The 22,744-nt window shown below is 32.1% G+C and overlaps 3 protein-coding genes across 6 annotated transcripts; all 3 read right to left on the minus strand.

The window, feature by feature from the left end:
- Positions 1 to 2,715: 2,715 nt before the first annotated feature.
- LOC140867121 (uncharacterized) lies at positions 2,716 to 3,709 on the minus strand. Its single transcript, XM_073272196.1, has one exon. It carries the CDS (start codon positions 3,588 to 3,590, stop codon positions 2,892 to 2,894), a length of 699 nt encoding a protein of 232 aa, XP_073128297.1. The 5' UTR covers positions 3,591 to 3,709; the 3' UTR covers positions 2,716 to 2,891.
- A 3,362-nt stretch (positions 3,710 to 7,071) lies between these two features.
- Positions 7,072 to 11,507, minus strand: LOC140866170 (kinesin-like protein KIN-10C). 3 transcript variants are annotated; one of them, XM_073271078.1, is made up of 15 exons: positions 11,189 to 11,507; positions 10,593 to 10,758; positions 10,283 to 10,483; positions 10,010 to 10,193; positions 9,716 to 9,921; positions 9,383 to 9,618; positions 9,254 to 9,293; positions 8,901 to 8,990; positions 8,523 to 8,607; positions 8,185 to 8,444; positions 8,060 to 8,106; positions 7,663 to 7,684; positions 7,513 to 7,581; positions 7,390 to 7,428; positions 7,072 to 7,284 (listed from the first exon to the last, which is right to left on the minus strand). In XM_073271078.1, the coding sequence occupies exons 1-15, from the start codon at positions 11,401 to 11,403 to the stop codon at positions 7,240 to 7,242; spliced, it is 1,905 nt and encodes a 634-aa protein (XP_073127179.1). In that variant the 5' UTR covers positions 11,404 to 11,507; the 3' UTR covers positions 7,072 to 7,239. The 3 variants fall into 3 exon arrangements, 2 of the variants coding, with proteins under 2 accessions (XP_073127179.1, XP_073127180.1); XM_073271079.1 differs by lacking the exon at positions 8,901 to 8,990; XR_012144811.1 differs by lacking the exon at positions 7,072 to 7,284 and having other exon boundaries at positions 7,663 to 7,765.
- A 2,468-nt stretch (positions 11,508 to 13,975) lies between these two features.
- Positions 13,976 to 16,579, minus strand: LOC140865384 (probable prolyl 4-hydroxylase 12). 2 transcript variants are annotated; one of them, XM_073270008.1, is made up of 7 exons: positions 16,155 to 16,579; positions 15,649 to 15,773; positions 15,389 to 15,420; positions 15,211 to 15,273; positions 14,958 to 15,015; positions 14,661 to 14,833; positions 13,976 to 14,573 (listed from the first exon to the last, which is right to left on the minus strand). In XM_073270008.1, exons 1-7 carry the CDS (start codon positions 16,223 to 16,225, stop codon positions 14,226 to 14,228), a joined length of 870 nt encoding a protein of 289 aa, XP_073126109.1. In that variant the 5' UTR covers positions 16,226 to 16,579; the 3' UTR covers positions 13,976 to 14,225. The 2 variants fall into 2 exon arrangements, with proteins under 2 accessions (XP_073126109.1, XP_073126108.1); XM_073270007.1 differs by having other exon boundaries at positions 15,363 to 15,420; positions 15,654 to 15,773; positions 16,155 to 16,578.
- Between the last annotated feature and the right edge of the window lie 6,165 nt (positions 16,580 to 22,744).

The raw sequence follows: 22,744 nt of genomic DNA on the forward strand, positions 1-22,744 counted from the left end.
TGTTCTATAAAAGCAAAGTTGAAAATCAACTCAACAAGAAAATCAAGGTGCTAAGAGGTGATCGTGGAGGTGAATATGAAACATCATTTGCTGAGTTTTGTGTTAAACATGGAATTAGACATGAAAGAACTACACCTTATTCTCTTCAAAAAAATGACATTGCAGAAAGAAAGAATCGTTCTTTGAATGAAATGGTAAATGCATTGTTGTTGAGTTCTGTTTTACCACAAAACATGTGGGGTGAAGTTGTTTTAACATCAAATTACATTTTAAATAAAGAGCCTCGAAATAAGCAAGATAAAAGTACATATGAGTTATGAAAAGAAAGAACATCTTCTTACCAATACTTGTGAGTGTGGGGATGTCTTTCAAAGTGGCAGTACCTACTCCGAAGAGGGTAAAAGTAGGACCAAAAGTTGTTGATTGCATTTTTATTAGATATGCACAAAATATTAGTGTCTATCATTTTCTTGTGTATGAATCTCAAATACCTGATATCCACAGGAATACGATAATGAAATCAAGGAATGTCTCGTTCTTTGAACATGTATTTCCATGAAAGTCTAAAGAAGAATCAAGTTCTTCTAAAAGATCATATAAAACAATAGAACAAGAAAGTGAAGTTGACTATGAGGTTGAACCCAGACGTAGCAAGAGAGCTAGGGTAGAGAAATCCTTTGGTGTGGATTTTATTGCTTTCATGTTAAAAAGTGAACCTCAAAGCTTTAAAGAGTATGTGAATTCATCTGAGGGACCTCAATGAAAAGAAGCGATTAATCCGAAATTGATTTTTTTTTTTTGTGCAAAATCATACATGGGAATTAGTGGATCTTCCACCGAGAAGCAAACCACTAGGTTACAAATGGATTTTCAAGCGAAAAATGAAATCAGATGGAACGATAGATAATTATAAAGCCCGACTAGTAATTAAAGAATACTGTCAAGAGGAAGGGCTTGACTACTTTGACACTTATTCTCCGGTAACGAGAATAACTTCAGTTCGAGTGATACTTGCAATTGCTGCTTTGCGGAATCTTAAAGTACTCCAAATGGATGTAAAAATAGAGTGAGTTGTATACAAGACGTTGTATAAGCCAAAGTCTTCTAGTAAATCATTTCCTTGTGGAAGAAGGGGTGACGTAGGATTAGTTAAGTCTCTTAACATCCATAAACATCTTGGTGTTATTTACATTTATGTCAAGCTTCATTTGTCTTTGTTCTATCTGTTATTTGGCCTTCTTTCGCACATATATTTGTTGGTCAATTAACATTGACATACGAGAAAGAATAGAGTTAGTTGTTTAACATCAACTGCTCATAAAGAAGGAATTTATCAAGTGAACTGTGAAAGACTCATGAAGGCAAGTCTTTGAAAGGGTTATCCCAACAGTTGTTTCGATCCCAACAGATCAGGTATACTTCTTGTTCGTCGGCATAGCAAGTTTGTGTTTATTTGCTACTTGTACTATCGTTGTATTTTGAGAGACAAACGCCTATACGATCCTCAAAACATATCGGTGAGGGGACGAATTTGTTTTAAAGAAATCGTGTTCTTCACAGGCCCCAATCACCTACTTGTTCAATTTACTGAAGCCTACCACACTTGTTCTTCTGATTATTTTATATTTATACAGTTAAAAATGTAATTTCATTTAATTGTTGAAATTAAATATATTATTACTAATAAATTTGTTCCTCTTTTCATATCCGACCAACATATTATTGATATATGTTTAACATCAACTGAAGAGCAGAAAATTTTTCAAATGGTGAACTAGGAGCTACTGTCCTTGGACCATATATCCATAAAAATTGCTCAAGAGAACAGGGAAAAAGAAAAAGAAAAAAAAAAAGAGGCATGTCTCCTTGTATAAAAAAAAAAAAGGTTGAACCCAAAAGAGACCTCATTTTATATGAGTCAGAAGCTCATTGGCTCCTTGTGTGTTTGGTGGGGAAAGTCGTGTGTCATGCGTTAATTAAAGATGGTAGACTTTACTGATTTCATATTTCAGTATCAATTGGTTTTTGTTTTTTGTTTTTTAAAAAAACTATTTTTCGTGATTATTGATGATTTTTTTTAGTTGTTAGAAATAGCTTTGATTGATCAACTAGTTTTGATCTGTATGATATATTTCTGAACAATATTTCAGATCGGTAATTATTTTTTGTTTTAATTTTTGAAATAGATCTGTAATTAATTAGTTCATCTAATTTGTGAAACAACTAAATTAACATTTTGCCCAAGGGTGTCAAAGTTGATGGAGTATGTGAACTCTTGGCAAGAGATTAGAAGTTCGATTCTCATTCCTGCCAACATTTTCTTGGACTAACCTGTCACACAAGATTTGTCCAATGTGGTTTACCTGACTAGCGTAATTTGCAGGCTATTACGTTAGTCCGAAGATTTACCCAAAACGCACCGAAAGATAACGACTGCGGATTCCCACGTCACAAAAAAAAATCAAATTAACATATTTTCAGTTTTTAATTTATAATTAATCATTTTGTGCTTTTAAAATTTTTAATTCTTAGATAAAATTGTTGACTTACTTAAACGCAGTCCCCTGTGTTCGTATTGTTTAACTTGGATCATTCTCATAAGTTTTATTTTATTTATATTTGTATTGGGTTGATTAATTGATGAGATAAATTATAACATGTGTTCCTCCATATATAACAAAAAATAAGTGAAAACTAATAACTTGTCATCTTGAAATCCCCACAAATCCCAAATATTTGCACGGAACCACAACCTCAATCGACCTCGATTACATTAGTGGAATCTAAAGTTAAATGTCTAACACCAAGAAAAATACATCGGACAACAAATTTCCAGATCAATCCCAAACATCATCAAAAACATTTAAAAAAAAAAACACACACAAAGGATTTCAATCCTTAAACTTGCGATTAGCGTAGTAAATCTTGAAAGCCTTGGGAAGAAAGACAGGCAACAAAAACCCAAACAAGTTAAAGCTCCAAAAAGCCATATTAGCAATAGCAAGAAGCCTCCCCACATGGAGTCTCCTCAGGCTCCCTCCATACTCCGATTCCACCTTATCGATCTCACTCCTCACCCACTCCACAATCGTGAAAATCCTCTTGGAATTGTAGAAAACCGGCACGAAAACGCGGATCGGCAGCGAAAACCCGCCGGAGAACGAAATCCCCTCCATGAACACTTGACTGGCCAGTAGAAAAACATGTGGGGCAGCTGCCTTGATCCCCTCTTTGTCCCCTTCGAATATGCCTTGGAAGATGTAAGCTATGGGGAGATACAATCCGATCACCGCAGCCACGAACACGTAAATGCCTAGGATCCTGTTTTTGGGACCGAAAACCGGCGGCTCCGCGGCGGGGGAGTTGGGAGGGAAGGCCACTTTGGATATGAAGTACATGTAAATGACTGAAAAGAGGACGAAGGCAAAGTCCTCGACGCTTACCATACCGCTGGCGGAGAGAACCAGAACGACCGCAAAGGCGTTGAGCTGCCGGAAAGAGAAGAAACCCATAACTTTTGGGGGTCTTCCGGTAACCGATTCTTCTTTAGGTGGGGATATGTCACTGGATGCACCCACTCCACCGGACATTTTCTTGAACTTTCAAGGAATTCGAACCAGCAACAAATTTAAATGGGAAATGGGTTTGATTTCTTTCTAGAGGTACGACAAAATTTAATTTTAAGAAATAAACGAGGTTGATAATTGGACAGCGAGGAGCATGGAAAGAGGCAAAAAGTGATGGGAGACGGTATTTGTGGAGGTCAAATAACAAGTGGCGAGACTTGGGGTCTTGGAGAGCTACGTGTCTTCCAGTAAACAGTCCCCGTCTTTTTCTCTTTTTCCCCAAAAATCACTTTAAAAATAATATTAAAAAAGACATTTTTTTTATTATTAACCACATGCCACATGTAGGGATGGAGTAGGCCAAACCCTGAGTCTCATCTCAGAGTAGAGGTAGGGACAACTCATCTTAGAGCATGTTCAATGATGAGATAAAGTTGATATTGCATGATGATTTCAACGATAATAATTTAATTATTTGGTTTCGCGAAAATGAAATGATGTTGTAGAGAGTATGTTGAAATATTAATTTTTTATTTCATTAAATATATATTTATTTAAACACAAAATGAATTTGCACAATTAACAAAAATTAAAATTACACATAATTAAAATTTAAAAGTTTACACATAATTTTAAAAACCAAATTTAAAAAAATAACACACATAAATATAAAAACACACATAATTAAGAAAAGATTTTTCTATTTTTTAAAAAAAATTGAAGGCAAAATAATATTTGACCATTGATCTACAAAAACTAAATCATCTCATCTAGGGGTGCAAATGAACTGAACCTGTTCGTGAGCTTTACGAGTCCGCTCGATAAATATTTGATTCGTATTCGAGCTTATCGAACTCGAGCCGAATTTGAACATGTTCGAACTTTTTTTCGAGCCGAGTTCGAGCCGAAATTACTCTGTTCTATAGTTCGCGAATAGTTCGCGAGTCTTAATATTTAATTAATATAATATAATTATATAATAATATATATACATTTCGAGCTTTCGAACCATAATATCCGAATAGTTCACGAATAGGTTCGAATATTTCGAACCGAACTCGAACTCGAACTTCATTTCGAGCCGAACTCGAGCCAAAATATTTGAAATTATCGAACTTCGAATCAAGCTCGAACTCGAATATACTCTTATCGAGCCGAATTCGAACCTTAAAATTTTACCATTATTCGGCTCGATTCGATTCGTTTGCACCCCTAATCTCATCCACCTTTTTATATTTAATTTAAAAATATTTTATTATTAATTTTATTTTTAAAAATTTTTAAATTATTTTTAATAATTTAAAACGGCCAGATAAAATCTGACCGTTCTAACTGCCAGATAAAAATCTGGCCGTTAGATCAACCAACAATTTTTTTTAAAATTTAAAAAATAAATAAAATTCAGTGGGCTTCACCGCACGAAAGAGGGTATCCGCGCGGGGCCCACCACTTCGCGAGAAAGCCCACTTCTTGGTTGGGCTTCCTCGCCCCTTGTACATGGCCTAATTAGTCATAAATCATAATTAGACACATTCAATTCAACTCAATAATTTTTTTTTTTTAATTTGGATTTGAAGATTTTTGTTATAATTGAGTCTCATTGTTATTGGTATCAAATTAGTTATACGTTATCGGTCATTCAAGTTAACATTTTATCTTGCTAAAACTTATATAATTTTTTTAATTTTATATTTAACATATAAGAAAAAAATAATAATTTAACAAGCCAATGTAGTTCTTTTTTAACTTTATATTAAGAAAATTTAAAAGTAGAAAAATTTATCATAATTAAAATCGATTAAAAATTTATTTTAAAATATTTATAAAAAACCACTACACTCTTATTTTTTTAACGAGATATAAGCATTATCTGTGACACGATCTGCTAGTATATGAAATATTTTATTTAATGATATTCTATAACTTAATTAAAATATTGTGCATATACATATATTGAATTAACAAGTTTTAACTCAACAAATTTAATTTAGATATTTTCACGACTTCTTTTAACTAAAATTTTGAATATCATTCATCTATCAAATATAGTTCTAATTTTTGTAAGACATTTTAAATAAAATTTTTATTTCAATTCGCTAAAAATTTAATGATTGAATTTTCATTTATTAGTAATATTGCAAATATAAATATTTTATTTATTCTATTTTTAAAATCACTTTAATACAATGATTTTCAAGTTAAAATAAAAAAAACATATTGTAACACGTCCTATGTGTTGTAAATTCATATTTCTTTCAACAAATTAGTGTGTTTCAATCATGTTATTTGCATCAGTATTAATATTTTTTATTTGCCCACTCATATGAGCCGAGCATGAGCTTCTCACAAGTCATATAGCATATTCACAATATATATAAGAATCAAACTTAAACTAGATAAAGGATCCGAATTCGGGATTGCAGGCCAAATAAATTAAATGAACATATTCGCGAGCCTCCTAAACGAGCCAAGCTCGAGCTCGTGAGCCTCCTAAACAAGCCAAGCCCGAGCTCGAGTTCCCGAGCCTATTAACAAAAATGTTCGTGAGCTTACGAGCCGAACATCTTGAAGCTCAAGCTCGGCTCGTGAAAATTGTCGAGCTTGAAATCAAGCTCGGGCTCGACTCAATAAGCTTAACAAACGAGTTCGAAAGAACTTTTTATCGAACCAACCTCCGAATAGCTCGCAAACCGTTCGTTTCGTTGACATTCCTAATTAAGATCAATGAAATTGAGTAGAATTGATTTGAAACTCACAATATCTCAAATCTATCTTGCTCAAAAATAAAATGAAGGATTTGAAATTCCTTTATTATCTAAGTATATTTTTACATCAATTTTTAAACCACTTTCCAACCTTTGAAATCCATATATTTAAAAGATTTCTATCTTCAATGGTTATTGTCTCCACTCGGGTTATTCGACCCTATAGAGAAGGTATTTGCCTTTTGAAAGCCATGATTTGCCATTTTCTTGTGGAGGCCCACATGAAGAATCTCCACCCCCCACAAGAAATGTGGGCAAATCTTGGCCTTTAAAATTGCAATAGGGGTATTACCTCCACTATAGAGACCCGTTTCCACTCCTCCATTTGTATGGAAGCTAACTTTTTTTATTATTATGAATGATGTAATTTATTAATCTTATTTTTTTTTAAACACTGCATATTTCAATAGTAAACTAAAGTTTCAATCAACGTATACTTTCGTTAATACAAGACCAAAACGAATAAAGTCGAACTATGCGCTCAAACCGAGGTTAATTGATGTGATCTTGAGTTGGAAACTCAAACTTAGAAATTCAATCATCTTCAATTCAAACTCGATCACTACTCCTGAGTATTGATAGCTCACTTATGATTGGTGGTTATAACTTTTGCATGAATTATATTACAATTTAACACAAAAAAAAATGAAATAGTCAAAATTTTTATTCAACAATAGAGTAAGATTTATATTCAGAATTAGAACATGAAAAGTTAAAGTCGTAAATGTTCCATTTGCAACTAATTCAGAACCGATACAATTTAATACAAACTATATGATAAGAAAAGAGTATTTGGATTTACAACAACGGAATGGAATGCATCGCATGGATATAAGAAATAATTAGCAACTTCACTTAACTGGAAAGCTCGGCATCGCATGGACATAAGAAATAATTAGCAACTTCACTTAACTGAAAAGCTCGGCAGCCACCCCTTTCATCAAGTCTTTGATCTGTATAACACAAAGAAGAGATAATACTGACAAAACTACAGATTTGGAAAGTTGACTTTCATTAAAAATAAAAATAAAAAATTCTATCTTCAATTACAATGATACCTGCTTCGCTGACATGCCGATATTTTGCAAATCATCAAGCTAGAGATCCCAAAAAAAAAAAAATTAAAATTCCATTATTATATTCAGTCCAATGCAACAAATACTGCAAAAAATGTTACTTACACTCTTGAATGGTTCTGGTGATTCATCCCGAAGGTCGAGAATGTAAGAAGCCCTTTTTTCTCCAATACCCTGTATGTATCAATACATAGTGTGAAATTTCTGCCCTAGCTTATTCTAGTAGAATTTAGATGATGAAACATAGACACATACTCTTAGTTTTTTCAAATCTTCCCTGCAAATAGAAGGAAAAAGTAAATTGTTAGACTAAATTTGCATGATAGCAAGAGTTGTCTGTCCTCGAGCATATTAAGCACTACATATTCTCAATAAAAATCAAATCACAAGTCTAGCAACACCTTTTTCAAATATATATATAGTGCCTACTTGACCAGTGATGAAAGTATAATCATAAATTTTTGCCAAACTTGCGAATAACTTTTGCCTAGTGTGGTTGTACCATATGATCAATATTTAAGAATTCAATGGATGACCCTATTATTATAGTATAAATCAACTTTTTAGTCCATATAACAACAAGTAAGATGAACTAAAGAAATTATATAAGTAGTATATGGAGCATAGTGTGAATTTTGGCATATTCACTTACTTGTTAGCCGAATTCAGAAAATTCAGTTGCTCTTTAACAAGAGAATTCTGCAATAAAAAAAGTGGTTGATGAGAAAAATACATCAATTAATCGATTATATGATAATATATTTCATTCTAACAAACCTTCAAACTAGAACCATAGATGCTGAAGGTACCACCCCTTGGGCTGTGATTTTTCGTTCCATCAAATTTCACCATTGAAGTAGTGTCATTGCAGCTTAATTGACCACAAGATGAATCGGTAATTTCCTTCTCCGGCATCTTCAACTTCATTGGAGTTGATGAAGACAACAACTTTAAGTTGTTAGATAATTCTTTGATTTTCTGACTAAGTGGCATTGATCCATCACAGAGTGAATTGTTGTTCCGTTCGAATGGCTTACCTGGAACGGTGAATCATCCACTAAGAATTATCAAGTCGTTATACCAAATGAGCGAATATGTTGGGTTTTAAGACATACCATCTTCAAAAAGTATATGATCGCTTCCATCACAACAACTATCATTTATACTTTCTTGAGAACGGAGACCGTGTGCAGAAAAATCCTATGAAATAAAAATGGATGTTTAGGAAAGTTTTATGTTAAGAGTGCATGAATGACAAAGTTCTTGAAATCCTGTAAATCATTTTACAGCAAAAATGCATGGCATAATAAAAGTATAGTAGATTATCTTTTACAATTCATGCTAAAAATTTATAACCTTTTCTTCTTGGATGATAGCTTCATCATTAGAGGCACAGGGCAATACATTTTCCCGATTCAAAATCAAATGATGAATCAAATGCTATTCGAGATTTACATGGGCTACTAAAAGAAGCAATTGAGTGGTTAAACTACCTCTTCCAGTGAAAATGGGGCAACAGCCAAAGCATGATCTTGAAGGACATTATATTTGTGTGATGAAGTGTCTTCAGAAAGGCACATCAACTGCATCACATTTTAATTCAATGTATAGTTGAATGAAATGGGCAATTTTTTTTTTCCGAGGATTAAGTTTCTAATAATTGTGATGCAAAAAATGCATATCCCTTTGCTAAAAGGTAAAAACAAAAACGAAATCATTTAAATGATTACTGTATGAAGACAAAAAGAAAACGATATAGACACACTGGAAGGAGGACGTTTTGATGGAAAAAGAAAGAACTGCCGGCATAACAAGTTGATGAATAAGATAAATTAATGCATATTACCTGCTTAGGATTGTGTATGTTTTCTTCATCAAAGAGTTTCCTTGCAAAAGGTAGCCAGAAATTTAGTAAACTCTGTCGATTTGAAGTAATTTGGCCTATAAAATAATACGATATTAAGGTAGTTTTTACCTTCCCTTTAGAATGCAGTTAACCTTCTTTCCAGAAAGAAATTGGCAACGACCAATTTGCTTTTTCTCTATCAAAGAAGTAGATGTACTTTTTCCACTTTTCAACGACGAAAACACCTTAGATTTGGCTGAACTCTGACATCTATTCGTAGAGTCCGTCAAAACTTGCTTGATGCTTTGACAGGACCGTGAAACAAAACTTAGTGAGCTGATGGAGTCTTTGCAAAAGAAAGGGTTCTACATCATAAAAAAACAAAAAATAAAACCATTGACATATAAAAATATTTAAAAATCTGCAACAAATTTTCAACATAAATTACTAGTAGAAACTTACCAAGCAAGCAAACACTAATACGTGACTTGTACCACTGAGAGAATCTTGCAAGATTCGAGTGAGCTTACTCTCTCGATATGGCACACGGATCTCGTTGGAATTCAGAGCATTGACGACATTTATCAATGCAAATAATGATTTGTTACTCCTGGAATTCTCAATAAGTGTGATTCTGTCGTTGCTACTCTTGCGAGGATCCTCATAGCCTGGACAACATGAAACAGAAGTTTTCATGAATGATCCTCGCACTAATAGAAAGAAAGAGCATATAATTACATTATTAGTTATATAAACCTGCAAGATCAACAAAATTAATCTTGTTCTCCAACTTGGGTATTATGTTGTCATCTTCAGATGATATATGCACAATCAAACCCTTGTGACAGCGTCGAGGGTCCATTGATATTTTTTGGCTTTTCTGCAAATTGAGATGTCTAAAGTATGTATTTTCGAATTCTGAAATTGATTTCACCATGACCTACAAAACAACATTAGCAAAGAAATATAAGTAAAATTCAGCTTCAGAAAATTCCATCAATTAAGCAAAACAGAAACATATTTTCTTGCCCGAGAAAGCCCCTTCAAGTTGAGTTTGCCTCGAGTGTCATCCAGTACTTGAACCTCAGCAGAGTCAGGATCTAAAAGGTCAAAAGCATGGTCTTGTGCAACCTGATAGAGAGATACAGATACCGTCTTCTTGCTTTCACTAGCTTTAGAAAGAATTTCAGACATTGCAAGAGTTGCTAAACCTGGTTTCTCTGTAGATCCCTTGAATGTAACAAAGAATGTAAATCAAGCTTGAGTTTGATGATCCAAGAAATATAGTAAATCTCTTATGAAGGCAAACAAGAAAGAGACCAAAAAAATACGAATCTACCTGTATAGTAAAGGTTTTTCCGCTTCCTCTTGCTCCCAGGGCAATTACAGATGCATTTTGACCATTAAAAACTTCCGAAATCATGTGGCTTATCTCTCTTGAGTAAATCAGGTCAATATGTTCATCTGGCTCATAGCAGTGATCCAGTTCATAAGAATTTTTGCGGCTGACGAGATAAAACAGAGAAAATTTGAAAACACGTCTTAAATTGGAATCTGATTTACTAAATAAATGACTCACCTAAGTTAACTTTTTTTTTTGTCAAGTTCACAACTTTTTAAAGTCTACTAATGACCAACAATCTTAAAATTATTTATCAAAGATTCATGTGCAAAAGCCAACGTGCTCAAGAAAAACCCAACAAACAAAGCTGCAATTGCTACGGTTGAAAATATGTCCACATAATAAAGACTCCGAAATTGTGAGTTGGGAGAAAGTGGAAACACCAGCCCATATCTCGAAATGAAAATCTTCTTAATCACAAAGAAACAGTACGATCATAAGCTAAAAACTAAAAACCACAGCAAATTATGCGGTACCAGTTGTTAAGCATGAAAATGAAGAAGGTAAACTCAAAGCCAAATCCAACAAATTACCCAGTTGATTGGGTGTCGAAAGAAACAGTGACTTTAGAGAGCGGTCCATTCTCTTGGGGCTTCTGAACAGTGATCCAAGGATTCCGTTCTCGGGTCGAGGACTGGGATTCTTGATCCGTAAATCCTCGAATCCTCCCAACTATCCGCACTCGATTTGCGGGCTTCGAGCACCTACTGGATCGCATGCTGTCTGAATCTGCAACTGTAGAAGCCATTGAAGCAGGAAATTCTTGAAATTGAAATTGAAATTGTGTGAGAGGCGGAGCTAGAACTGAGGATTTGATGATAAATGGGGAAAAAGGAGTCGTTGGGGGTGAGATTTTCGAATTCTATTGTTCTGTGGCGCTTCGGATGACGCTCTCGCTTGTTTAAATGAAGTTAATTTTTTTTTTATTAAAAAAAAATCGAAAATTGTATATTTTTTAATTATATGTACTTATCATTGTTTTTTCGTGTTGTTGGAAAAAAAAACGTTATTTGTAGTTTCAAAAAATACTAAAAGTATTTATTTGAAGACGTTAGAATAACTATTTTAGTATAACATATCGAGTAACACTCTTATGAGATGGTCTCACAAATGAGACGGGTCAATCCTACCCATATTTACAATAATAAGTAATACTTTTGACATAAAATATAATATTTTTTAATGGATAACTCATATAAAAGATCCGTCTCAAGAAAATGACCCTTGAGACCGTCTCATATGAGTTTTTGCCTAACATATCAAACCAAAAATCTTTCCAATTTTGTTTCTAACATTCTATATAAACTAGTTAAAAATGCACACACTTTGTGTGTGTAAAAAAGAAGTTATTTTTTTAAAAACAAATATGGAGTTAGTGGGAAGTTTTTAGTAAAATATTTGATAGAAAAGGGTAATTTTGAAATAAATTATTTTGGTATCCTCAAGATGATAGTTACTCTAACATATTCATTCTTTATAATATAGAATAGATAGTATCATATCATCGGTACTTTTTCACGATAACTCCCCAGTCTTTTCTTCATGTTTTTCTTACTAATTTCTAAATCATGTTATAATATATTTAACCATCATTTAAACATAAAAATTTATATTTAAAACAATTGTTTGAAATTTAAAAATGTATTTAGGAAACAAATACTCCGTCTGTCCTATTAATATTAATATAGGTAAGTGTGTGTTTTCATACAAATTAAAAAATTGTTTTAGAAAGTAATTATGGAAAGTAATTTTCTATTTTACCTTTATTTAATGAATAATTTAATAAAATGAAATAATTATATATGTAATTAATGATATTAATTTAATAGGGTAAATCGGTAAAAAAGTAAAAAATATAACTTTGAAATATAGCCTAAATGAATGAGACGGATAATAATATTTATATATATACGACCCATAACTATGAGAAATTTGTGAAAATTATTGCTTGAGAAATTTGTGAAAATTATTGCTATAAAGCCTGATGGCGACGATTTTATGCAGAATATTATTTGTCATTATTTTATAATTATATGAAGAAAATGTCCGTTGGAAGTTGGACCCGGAGAGCTAACCTATCTAAAATGATATTGTGTAGGCGTCCTGAAGAAGTTACTTAAATTCAATGGAAATTAACGAGAAAAGATATAATAACATTTCGTTTAATTTAAATTTCAAAATAACATCTAATTTAATTTAACCAACCGTTGCAACGAATTGGCATTTTAGATGAATATCCCATGCAACGATGTTATGTCACTGTCGTTCAATTATCTCGAACCGAATAGTCGAGAAATTAGACTCATAACCTCCTGATAATCGAATTCTTTGCCTCTTTCATATGTTGATCCCGAGTTGTCATCTCTCGAACTTAAAAGTAATAGTCAAAAGAAAATTAGATAGTGTTTGGGTGAGCTTCTAAGAAGCACATCTCAACTTTTTTTCTAAACAATAATATCTAAGCCAAAGAAAAACCAACTCATCTTCCTAGATTCTAACATATAAGTTGCATCATTCTCATAAGAGGGGCTAGAGGGGGCAGGGATCTCCTTCAAATGAAAATAAATCCAAGCTTCAAGATCGAAACAAATAGTAATTGGCATATATATATGTTAGCTGCACCACTAAGGGTAAATTTTTCGGGGGGAAAAAAAAACATTCTTGAAATGGTAATCGAGTCTCTAGGAACAGGTATTAAGATGGCGTTCCTATCTGAATTCAAGAACTGTAAGATAAGAACAAACAATCATTCTCATCTAACTCCAAGAAGGATCTAGAAATTGAAGGGCTTACTGACATGAGTTGCATAATCGAAATTTACAGAGATGACGTTGCTGGATCCAAGTAAGGCCCAAGGAAAGGAAGTGGATGGGCATAAATTCACACACCAACATAGTCATGGTGAGCATTGGTGACTAATTGCATGCAAGCAGCAATGGAAATTCCAGGTCATCCGAGCACAGGGTTTTGCCCCAAAGACAAGACCTGAATGAATTCTTCTTTGCGCTCTTCTGGTAATTTTGAAGAAGAAAAGATGAATTTGACGCCAAAAGATGTGGTGGGAGATGGCGCCTTAAGGATATATAAGCCTTCTGTTCGTACAGATTATTGAGGTTCCAAGAAATGGGAGCAAGATAGTAGGTTAACTTTTAATCTTACTGCATTTAGCATTCTCATGTCATTCACACAACCTTGCATATACGCCTTTAATTCTTTCCACTAAAACTTAATAGAATCAACCCTCAAGAGTTTCAGAATTGAGTATAACTTGACAAATGTCCATATAAATCAAGAAAAAATAGATGCACAAATTTCCACCTTGCGTCATAGGGAAGACTAGTTCCTACTACTTATTTAGTATTTGCAACTTGTTTCAGAGCTAGTAGTTACAGCAATAAACAAAATTTACAAGAACAAGAAAACTTGGTCAACTTTAGGTGAACTACACTGTCTAGGAATGTACACAGATTATCATTAACTGGAAAATTCTAGTCTACTTCAATGTAAAGTTTAAAACACGATACATAATAAGTGACCACGAGATCAACATACTTGACTTCAATATCACTATCAGCATGCATTGCAGCTCTTCCTACATGTACCATAGTAATCAGGAGATCCGGTCATGAAAACTGAATTCCTTTCACACTCTCCTGCAGCAGCCCACCGAGGACAATTTTCATCTTCATCAGAGCAATCAGCATCGTCGGATTGCAACGTATCCTTTTCAATGGTTATGCCTTTTAAATAAAATAATTTTGTGGCACACCACATTTCACCACTAAGGACAGGGCATCTGCCATGGAAACTACTCCGATCAAGAGTGTTGTTGGGATGTCGATTGAAGAATAAGATGGCGTCTCCTCTACTAGGTTTTAAAATATTGTTGCTCTTTGCACAGTCAGACCACATTTTGTACTGCGGAAAATTTACAGCTGACTGTACAACTGGAAAAAATTTAACCGAAAATAGCAAAAATGACAGTCATCGGGAGTTTTCTGTTACCTCTGATTCAGGGAAGAGTATCTGACCTCCTTGATCAACATTTGAGATATACAATATAACTGTGGCAAATAAAAGATCCCCAAATTTCTCTGAAGATTTAATATCAAAATAATTATAACTTTGTTTCGAGTCTTCAGGCCCAAAGTGCAGAACCCTCAAGGATTTGCTGTTCTCTGAAAACATTAAAAACAGCCTGTTATGTAAACTACACATCTGTTAAAAATGTCGACACACAAAGAGCAAACAGAACAAGAGCCTCAAGACAAAAAGCGTCTACCAACATCCATATGAATATACCTTTAGGAAGGAAAGTCCAAGCAGAGATCATTTCCTCAATTCTTGAAACAATTTCATCCTACAAGCCATATAGATGATTATGCACGAAGGGGCACAACAAAAACTCAGGAAAGTATTTTAAACTTCTTTTTGCAATTATCTTAACATATAGGAGGCAAGTACACCCGAATAAGTTATATGGCAAGAAGTTCTAAGATCCCTTAATGCATAAACAGCCCATAGCTTCCTAGATCTCAGAAGATGAAAAACTTACGTTTGATTCTGAAGAAACATCCAAATTGACCTTAATCTTGTCAACTTTCGATGTTGCTTCACCCTGCACAGTGTAATCCCAATACATAGTTTAAAAACAATGAATAAGCGAAAAATCACAAAGGTAGCATAAGTAAGACAAGTGGGATTTACCCGAGAAATCAGGTAATCACACTCATCATCGGATAGAAAGCTTTTATAGAGGAAAAACCTGTCCACAGAACAATGTCATCAATCCAATAGAAATTTCAATTTCAGAACAGATAAAAGTATAAAGTCATAATCACCTAATTAAAATTCCAAACCACATCAATTAGAACCAAACCATGACACCAAGATAATACTTAACATTTTCCAAACAATAAAATGCATATAATACCCAAGTTTCTGAACATGGTGGCAATACCATGTCAATGGAGTCACCATTTATTTGGATTACCTGACCTTGGTTGCCGTAAGAGTTGAATGACTTGTGATGGGTCGATACTTTTTGGCTGCATTCGAAGATTCATTTGAACTCCTTGCTGTTGGCTAATCTCCAAGGATCTCAATTCTCTTCGACCACTGAAATTGCAAATAAAACACAGATACATCGAAAGGCAAATTTAAAACAAGCATCTCTCCTAAGGCATTCATTTAGAAGAGAAGTGCCATAAATTCAACAAAATCATCCAAACTCAGCATGTTTATCAAGTACAAATATAACTCCAGCCAGAATCCAACTGCCCTCCAAGAATATGATGCTAACTCTCATAAAAACCAGTAAATAAAAACTAATTCCATCTTCAAATTTTTGACAACACCGATGCTGAAACGTAGGACCGGAACAAAAATCACGAACCCGCGAGAGTAAAATCCACTTGCAACAGAAAGGCAACTCCAGATCACGCATTTTACATGTCAAAACAAGCTAAATAAAGTCGAGATTATAAGGGGTTTTCTTACGTTTGAGAGGAAGATCCACCAAAAGAAGTTGCAACCAGAAGTACAAGGAGAATTGGTAAGCGGGTCGCCATTGATGGCCTCGGCAAACCGAAAGAAAGAAAGAAAGAAGGAGCGATCAGCCTCTACTTACCATTACTGCGGGAATACCAATTTCTCTTTTGTTTTTTTCACTCTTTGTTTATTTTTATTATTTCTATGAAACTTTAAAATAAAAGTAGGTTTTTGTGGGAGGTGTTGCGGTAGAAATTGTGCAACACATTGCGCAACATCGATTAGACTCTCAGATCATGTTGTCATTCTTAGAGCACCTCCTAACACAACACTATGTTGACATAACTTCTCCAATCTAGCGCTATTTATAACGTGAGGTTGGCACTCCACTGTTGCAATAGCGTAAGTTTTTTCTTCTTTTTTATTATTTTCCTATTTTTTCTTTTAAAAAAAATAATCTGGTTTGTTCTTCTTTTATTTTATACCTTTTTTTTAATTTCTATGCTTTTACCATTACAATTTATTTGTTGTAATTATTAATTATAAGATATTTTGATTTAAAATTTGAATAATCTTATCATATTTTTGATAAATGTATAATTAATTTTTTTTTAAAAAAATTGTTAATAGATAACCACATTACTTAATTATTCTTTTATAATACAATATTAATTAACAAATATATAAATTATTGTCTTTATAAATATTTTATGAAATAAATTAGCTAAAAAATTTATTTGGTAATAAATAAGTAAATTTAAGTTTTGAATTATATTATTAGTTGAATAAAATAATAAAAGTTTAATTTGATAATTATGAATGTTATATGTAATTGTTTTTAATATTATTTTTTATGTGTAATTTATTTTAATAATAATTTTAATTCTCTAAATTATGTAACTTTAATTTAATTAATTAACATCGAATAGAAAAATACAATTTTGAGGAAACAAAATTAAGATTATAAATACTAAATTTATTGAAAATCAAAGATAATGATACAAAATGAAATAAAAAACATAACAGAACATTAAATTTTCGAAAATCATAATACAATACAACATAAAATAAAATAAACTAACCAACACTTAAAATCAAAGATAACGATACAACATAAACTTAAACAAGATAATAAACAACAAATTATTAAAAATCACACCACAATACAACAAAATACATTGGATGACAAGCATTAATGAAACTTTAAAAAGCGGTAAGCTGGATCCGGATCCTCCAATATCTCCAAAATATTTGCCATAGGTGAAGCTGTAAATTTCTCCATATCTTTCATAATATTCCATACATGATCAAGCTTAAAACCTTTCTTGAAATTAGCATCTTGTTTCATTAACTCTTTCGCACGGAGTATCGATAAATATAATAAAGTAATTATAGTAATATATAAGTATAGAAATGCCATGACACAAAACTCACAATATCCATTTCTGAAGCACCGCTTGGATGGAGTAGTTCAACTTGTTGGATGCAGGCTCTTAATTTACTAATTTTCGACAATATTAACCCCATACGAGATTGCACAGATCTTTTGTAACGAACTTCTGTAATGTCGGGTGCTTTGGAATTGTTGTATCTTTGCTCGACACGATCCCAGAATTGATTTCGCGATTGGTTTATGCCTATGATAGGATCTTGAAAAATGTCAAGATAAACATGACAAATGTGTATATCTTCTTGAAATGAATAAGAAGCAGATCGTGCATTCGTAGTCATTGAAAGTAAAATATGTTGGGAGATAAGAAATGAAAATGGTGAATCGAAAATAAATTAGGCCATATCAATTTATTGAAGCTAGATGATATGAAGTTGATGGTTGTGATTGAATGTAATCTAATCAGATGGTGTATAAATCAGATCAGATTTCCAAAATATAATATAAAGATCCTATGATTTCTATCTACATGAAATCTAATCGGACGGTTAATATATATGATCAGATTTTTTGGATATAAGATAAAGATATATAAATAAATAAATGTTTATGAAATAATTTTAATTTATATATAATTATATTATAAATTTATTGCTACACGTATTGTTGTGTACATTATTATATAATATTAAATAATTATATTATAAATTTTTAATAATATTTTAATATAAAGCATATATTAAAAAAATATTTTTATATAAATAAAAAAGAGAAAGACATAATTGGAATGGCATTGATACCCACGCAACAACAACTTCAATGTGCTTTGACAATGTAAAAGATTTATTGGATATAAGATAAAGATCACACGGTTTCGATTAAATAAAATCAAATCTTACGGTGTATAAATCGGATTGGATTATTGATGAAGATAATGTTAATAGCTTTAGTTTTGCTATATATGTAAATCATATTACAGAGAGTTGGATGGCAAACGTACCAATTTCCAACTATCAATATATATCATGAATTTTAAAAATTTCCATTTTTTTCATTCAGCATCATCCAGCTCATCTGATGAATTTGATTCACATATGCAAGATCACTTTGAGTCCATTAATGAAACAAAAAATTTATTAGGGAGCCTAGCCACCAATAACACAATTTTAGCAGCTTCATATGCCGAGCAATATGAATCTGAAGTCAACGATTATTTCGCTGAGATTTTCGGGCATATCGTAATTCAACGTGATAGAGAATTGGCTGATCGTAATCTATTCAACGATTATTTCGCTGAGAATCCAAGATACAATGAAGTAATGTTTCGAAGACGTTTTCGAATGTCACGAGGCTTTTTTTCTCGTATTGCTGAAGCTGTGAAGAATCACGATCGCTATTTCACACAACGGGTAGATGGTCTTGGTCGAATTGGACTCTCTACTAATCAAAAAATTACAGTTGCGATGCGGATGTTGGCATACGGACATACGGTACACCTGCGGATGCTGCTGAAGAATATTATATATTAAGATAGGAGAATCAACTAAAATTCAATGTCTTCAACGTTTTTCTCGGGATATTGTAGAGGTGTTTGCAGAGCGATACCTAAGGTCACCTACCCCCACTGATATTGATAGACTACTGCGTATTGGTGAAAAACGTGGATTTTCTGGAATGTTGGGAAGCTTGGATTGTATGCATTGGAGATGGAAAAATTGTCCAACAGCATGGGCAAGACAATATGCGGGCTGTATTGGTTCTCCGACCATTATTTTAGAAGCAGTTGCTGATTATGATCTATGGATATGACATGCATTTTTTGGTATGCCGGGGTCTAACAATGACATTAATGTTCTCGAGGAATCCAATCTATTTTCAAATCTTGCACAAGGCATCCCTCCCCCGGCAAACTACTTTATTGGAGGAAAAGAGTACCATCAAGGATATTACTTAGCTGATGGTATATATCCTAAATGGTCAACTCTTGTGCAAACTATTCATGATCTACGTGGTCCCAAAAAAAAAATATTTTGCAATGAAACAAGAATCGTGTATAAAAGACGTTGAATGCGCATTTGGAGTACTTCAATCACGATTTCAAATTGTAGCATCTCCGGCACGTGCTTGGCAGAAGCAACTGTTGCATGATATAATAACTGCATGTATTATAATGCACAACATGATCATCGAGGATGAGCATGACTTGGATACACTAATACAAGATGCGATGGAAGCTCCGACTCCGAATGTGGAAGTGGTTACAGATCAAAATATAAGATTTCAAGAATTTCGTACTCGGTATAAAAAAGTAAGGTATGGAGAGACTCACTTCGCACTATGAGATGCACTAATTGACCATTTATGGGATTTATATAGTAATTCGGTTAATTAAAACTTACTCATTTGTGTTTAGTTTCTATTTTGTGAGCAACATTTTAATATTTTTTTTGTATTCTAGTAATTTATCTTTAGATTAATTTTATGTGTGATTGTAATTATTAATGAAGTTTAATGATTTAAAATAAAACTAAAAATCATAAAATAAATAATAATTTTATATATTAAAATAAATAAAATTAAATATTTTAATAATTCTTAAAATACATTTAGTTAAATTTTTTAATTCGTTAACATTTCTAATGAGTATTTATATTGAAATTATTATTTAGATATTAATGATATTTAATTATTATGTTAAAAATATTTGGTGGAATAAATTAGTTGTTGTGAATAAAATAATAGAAAATATTTCGAGAATATTATTTTTAGTGTAGAGTTTAAAGTGAATGGTTTGGGGATGGTTTTTGTATTTGGTGTAGGAATTACACTATCTTGGGGTTAGTGTTACACCAAGATAGCGTAATGGGTTGGAGATGACATAGAGCACCTCCAACCCAAAACGCCAACATAGTGTTGGGTTTCTTCTCCAACCTAGCGCTGGCGTATTGCAACAGTGTTGCGCCAAATTTGGGGCAACACTGTTGCAATAGCGTAAGCTTTTTCTTCTTTTTTTTTTTTTTCCTTTTTCTTCTTTAAAAAATATAATCTGGTTTGTTCTTCTTTTATTTTATACCTTTTTTAATTTCTATGCATTTACCATTACAATTTATTTGTTGTAATTATTAATTATAAGATATTTTGATTTAAAATTTGAATAATCTTATCATATTTTTAATAAATTTATAATTAATTTTTTTAAAAAAATTGTTAATAGATAACCACATTACTTAATTATTCTAATTAATAAATATATAAATTATTGTCTTATTAAATTTTTTATGAAATAAATTAGTTAAAAAATTTATTTGGTAATAAATAAGTAAATTTAAGTTTTGAATTATATTATTAGTTGAATAAAATAATAAAAGTTTAATTTGATAATTATGAATGTTATATGTAATTTTTTTAATATTATTTTTTATGTGTAATGTATCTTAATAATAATTTTAATTCTATAAATTATGTAACTTTATTTAATTAATTAACATAGAATAGAAAAATACAATTTTGAGAAAAAAAATTAAGATTGCAAACACTAAATTTATTGAAAATCAAAGATAATGATACAAAATGAAATAAACAAACATAACAAAACATTAAATTTTCGAAAATCATAATACAATACAACATAAAATAAAATAAACTAACCAACACTTAAAATCAAAGATAACAATACAACATAAACTTAAACAAGATAATAAACAACAAATTATTAAAAATCACACCACAATACAACAAAATACATTGGATGACAAGCATTAATGAAACTTTAAAAAGGCGGTAATCTGGATCCGAATCCTCCAATGTCACCAAAATATTTGCCATAGTTGAGACTATCACCTGCACTTTCCTTTCTTCCCTCTTATTCAAAATTCTTGATTGTTTGGCCTGAAAGTTTTCACGCAAAGATCGATCTTGAATAGAGTTGAGATCTATTACTAAAATTTTGTTTTCTTCTTGAAACCGGGTCAGATCCAACATTTGTCGATTTTGTTCTATTTTTGTTTCATTTTGTTCCAATTTTCGTTCAGTTTGCTGCATCCGTTTCAGTTGTAATTCATTGTTTTGTTCACGATAAGCATTTCCATGTTGGATAATCTCGAGAATTTTTTCTTGTCCTAATTTCATTGATTCAATTGTTTGTGACATATACTCATCTTTTTTCTTTTCCAATTTGAATTTTTTCACTCCAAGTGGTCGCTGTGATGAACTACCACCACTATTTTCATCACTTAAGTAAATCTCAAATGGTGATAATCTAGGGGACGCTGATTTGGGGAAATCTGTTGCTTGTGTGTCTTATTGTGGAGATTCGAAAAATTCAATACCTCTTTGAATTGGTGTCTGTAACGGGTTAAGTGAAGCTGTAAATTTCTCCATATCTTTCATAATATTCCATACATGATCAAACTTAAAACCTTTCTTGAAATTAGCATCCTGTTTCATTAACTCTTTTGCACGGATTATCTGTACATAAAATTAAAGTAAAGATAAATATAATAAATTAATTATAGTAATATATAAGTGTAGAAATGTCATGACACAAAACTCACAATATCCATTTCTGAAGCACCGCTTGGATGGAGTAGTTCAACTTCTTAGATGCAGGATCTTAATCTACTAATTGCCGAAAATATTAACCCCATACAAGATTGCACATATCTTTTGTTGCAAACTTCTGTAATGTCGGGTGCTCTGGAATTGTTGTATCTTTGCTCGACACGATCCCAGAATTGATTTCGCGATTGGTTTATGCCTATGATATGATCTTGGGAAATGTCAAGATAAACATGAAAAAGGTGTATATCTTCTTGAAATGAATAAGAAGCTGATCGTGCATTCGTAGCCATTGAAAGTAAAATATGTTGGGAGATAAGAAATGGAAATGATGAATCGAAAATAAATTAGGCCGTTTCAATTTATTGAGCTAGATGATATGAAGTTGATGGTTGTGATTGAATGTAATCTAATCAGACGGTGTATAAATCAGATCAGATTTCCGAAATATAAGATAAAGATCCTATGGTTTCTATCTACATGAAATCTAATCCGACGGTTAATATATATGATCAGATTTTTTGGATATAGGATAAAGATATATAAATAAATAAATGTTGATGAAATAATTTTAATTTATATATAATTATATTATAAATTTATTGCTACACGTATTGTTCTGTACATTATTAGGGAATATTAAATAATTATA

Source organism: Henckelia pumila, chromosome 4 (assembly GCF_033568475.1).
Source record: "Henckelia pumila isolate YLH828 chromosome 4, ASM3356847v2, whole genome shotgun sequence".
In the NCBI taxonomy this organism is placed as follows: domain Eukaryota; kingdom Viridiplantae; phylum Streptophyta; class Magnoliopsida; order Lamiales; family Gesneriaceae; genus Henckelia; species Henckelia pumila.